Genomic DNA, 3,155 nt, shown 5'->3' with positions numbered 1-3,155 from the left:
TCGTTAATGGAGGGCAGGGCGGATGATGGATGCTAGAGGTCGAGACCAAGGACCCCCGCCTCTGCCCCAACGCGTGGGATGCAGGCCCGGCCCTGCTTCATTACTGGGCAGATTAGTGAGTCAGAGGCAACCGCAGAGAAGTGGTTAAAGGCCCTTTCCCGGCCGGGTCTTTCGTTCCCACCCTCCCCGCCCCCTTCTTTGTGCGGGCCTAGGGAGGGGGAACTAGCGGGTCTGGCAAATCGCGTGCCCTAGGACCCTGCGGAAGCGCTGGCACGTGTATATGTGCCCAGTTCGTGGGGTGGCCGTGCGTGGGGGCTCTTTCTGTAAACCCCGAAGGCTGAACGTGCATCCCTTACCCACTTGCATTGGGGTCTTTCCAAGACGTCAATCTATCCCTCTTGGCAGAACGGAAGGTTTCTCACTAGTAACAATAAGAGAACTGCCCAGAGAGAGAATGACCTGTGCTGAGAAATTGGGCCTGGTGGTGAGGGGTGGGTGATCAGGAGTGCGCCTGGTGTAGGTAGGTGTCAGACACCTCCCCAAATCCTTCCACCCTTCCAGGCCCGCGAGGCCGTTAGGGCCCTCACACTGGACGTGATCTCTGGTGCCCCCTGGTGGCAGCACTGCGATTTCCTCGCTGAGCCCTGGCTCGGAGTTCGGACTTTCGTTTTTTGAGATCTCTGCTGTGTACTTATTTCTCCGTGTGCATTTACCCATGGAATCCTCTAACTCTTGTAGTGTATTAAATCCTGATACTTGAAGTCATTTCACAGCAGTGAAGTGAGGGACAATGAAAAAAAAAATTCACATTTGGAGTAGCGGGAACCCAGACCTTTCACTAAGGACCTCAAGATCTTCCAAGACTCTGTGTCCTGAGAGATCCTGCTGTCTTCTGAAAAACTGGAGCTCCCAACCCTTTCCTTAAGATTTCTGAACCTTGGGACCTACTAATTATGCACCGTTTTCTTCTGATGAGCTTTGCTTTCGTTTCTGGGGTGTTTTGCCCTTCCCCCACTCCTTTCTCCTCAAACATCTGCCTCCCCTTAGTTCCACTTTCTGGGTGATGGGTAAAGAATACAGAAGCGCCTGAAAAGCCAGAGGGAGAGGATCTGGGGTGGGATGGGGGATAATTGGATATCCCAAGTGCAAACTCCTTTTTTCTGATCCTTGCTTGCTCACTTATTCCCTTTCCAACTGTGTTTAATTTTCACGAAGTTTTTAATGGTGTAAGAATATCAGGATTTTGGCTTCTTCAGGTCTGGGTTGCTCATTGTGTTGAAGGTGTTATCTTTCAAGTGTCGCTGACATGGGACTTTCTGGTTGAATGTCACCTTGTTCCCTCTTTACTGGATAAGCAACCATGAGGGCTCCTCTCTATGGAGTTGTCAAGGGCTTGGTGGTTGAAAGCGACGTTTCTAAAAAACCACAGCAGATCTTTCCTGTTTGAACTGAATTGTGTGTTCGACTGATTTGCTGTTCTTGCAGATTTCTTACCAGGCCCAGCTCTGTGCAGAACTTATATGTTTCACCATATTTCAGTCTCCTGAACTTCCTCTCATTGTCAGCCTCAGGGTGTCGGGGCTGGCATCCTCTCTAGCTCTCTCCACTTTAGAAGAGACTTTTCTAAACATTTTGCTTTTCCAACTCTTGTTGCTTTCATCGTGGTGAAGAGTCATCCATGCCCCTGGAGCTTGGTATTCTAAGATCAAACTCAAAACTGGTCTGTGTGAGGCTGAATGACATATGCATACGCTCTTGGAATGACACTGTGTGGTGGAAGGACTATTAGAATGCAAAAGAATAGTTAATAAATTCAGTATTGTTCAGTTACAAGAACTGGCCTCTCTTTGCCTTATCAAGCACTCCTGACTCTGGGATCTCTTTGGAGAGGTGGAAAGGTGCACTTGCTTCCTGCAAAGGTTCCACTTTCCTTCAGCTTCCATCTCTGCCCATCCAGAAGGTAAGACTCAGGTGCTGTTTCTGACTGAGCTAGTGGGACTGGGGCCCTCGGACAAGGGCAGCTGTCTAGGTGTGAATGCTTTGGGGAGCAGGAGAAGGTCTGCTATAACTCCTTGCTTCTCATTAAAAGGTTTCAGTGAGCCCTGGGTTAGGCGGTAGAATGAGCTCTCAGGAAGGAAGTAATGGGATCAGTGTCACAGCTAAAAGCTTAAAGATAATTTCATTCACCTCCCCACCCCCAGGACTAGAACCCAGGTTTCTTGATTTCCAGCCACTGCGCTGCTCTTGCACAACTCCTGTCTCCCTCATTTCCAGGACCCTTCCTATGGACAGCTCGAGGAGAGCAGTTTCTGACTCTCTAGGGAGTGAGAAGTGAACAGAAGAAGGCAGAAGCTGCTGCAGAAAGTGGCCATCAGCCCAGGTGGCTGCCCCCAGAGCCCATTTGGCGCCAGCAAGTGAAACGCATGGCCCTGGCTTTCCTGGCTGGGTTCTTCTCCCCTGGAAAGGAACCCTGTCTATTTCTCAGCTCTTTCAGTCCCAAGGGCCTTTCACTTCCTGTTTCCCTCCTTCTCTGCTCTCATTTTCGGCCCACACACCACCAGGGAGTTGGTGGACTAGAGTGGCCACTGAGAGCTCACGCTGAGGAGGAGGAGGGGCTGCACCAGACACCCTGCCTTCACTCCTAGAAACAATAGGAAGTCCAGAGGTTTTGAACACTCAGTTTAATTTAAAACAGGCACAAGTGCAAACAATTCACAAAAGTTTCTAGGGAAGGTGCTTTTGTTTTTAAAACTCTGACCCTTAAAAAAAAAGTCCTTGCAGTTTTTTGTTCCGTTTTGTTTTGCCCTAAAGCAGGCCACTAGGGAGTAGAGGAATCTAAAAATATGATCTACATGGGGTCCAGACACCTAGAGTTCTTCCCTGGGCTTCCTTGTGTCATAACAGCCCTGAAGGCGGGGAAGGAAGGAGGACAAGGAAACAGGTGTCTGAGGAAGCTGCTAGGGGCAGAAGGTTTGCACAAATGGGGTGCCCATTCTTTTGACATGATGGAACTCCTGGAGCTGGTTTACCTCCCCCAGACCAGGATTTTGAAAAGAAAGGGTCCCTGATGACCTGGTTATTGAGATGAAGCTCACAAGTAAGACAAAGTTTGTTTCCTCCCCCTTATGGTCTCGGACTCTCAGACCACACAATAC

At 49.7% G+C, this 3,155-nt stretch overlaps 1 protein-coding gene across 1 annotated transcript in view; it reads right to left on the bottom strand.

Annotated features, from left to right (window-relative positions):
* Positions 1–222: 222 nt before the first annotated feature.
* The window catches only part of PAK6 (p21 (RAC1) activated kinase 6), a 38,922-nt gene continuing 35,989 nt past the window's right edge, over positions 223–3,155 (bottom strand). The window contains exon 12 of the mRNA XM_023527704.1: positions 223–321. Coding sequence (XP_023383472.1) covers positions 223–321 — 99 coding nt within the window. The remainder of the gene's footprint in view (positions 322–3,155) is intronic.

This window comes from Pteropus vampyrus, unplaced genomic scaffold (assembly GCF_000151845.1).
Source record: "Pteropus vampyrus isolate Shadow unplaced genomic scaffold, Pvam_2.0 Scaffold19, whole genome shotgun sequence".
NCBI lineage: Eukaryota > Metazoa > Chordata > Mammalia > Chiroptera > Pteropodidae > Pteropus > Pteropus vampyrus.
Note: the sequence above shows the minus strand (reverse complement) of the source record. Positions and strands in the feature narration are given on the sequence as shown.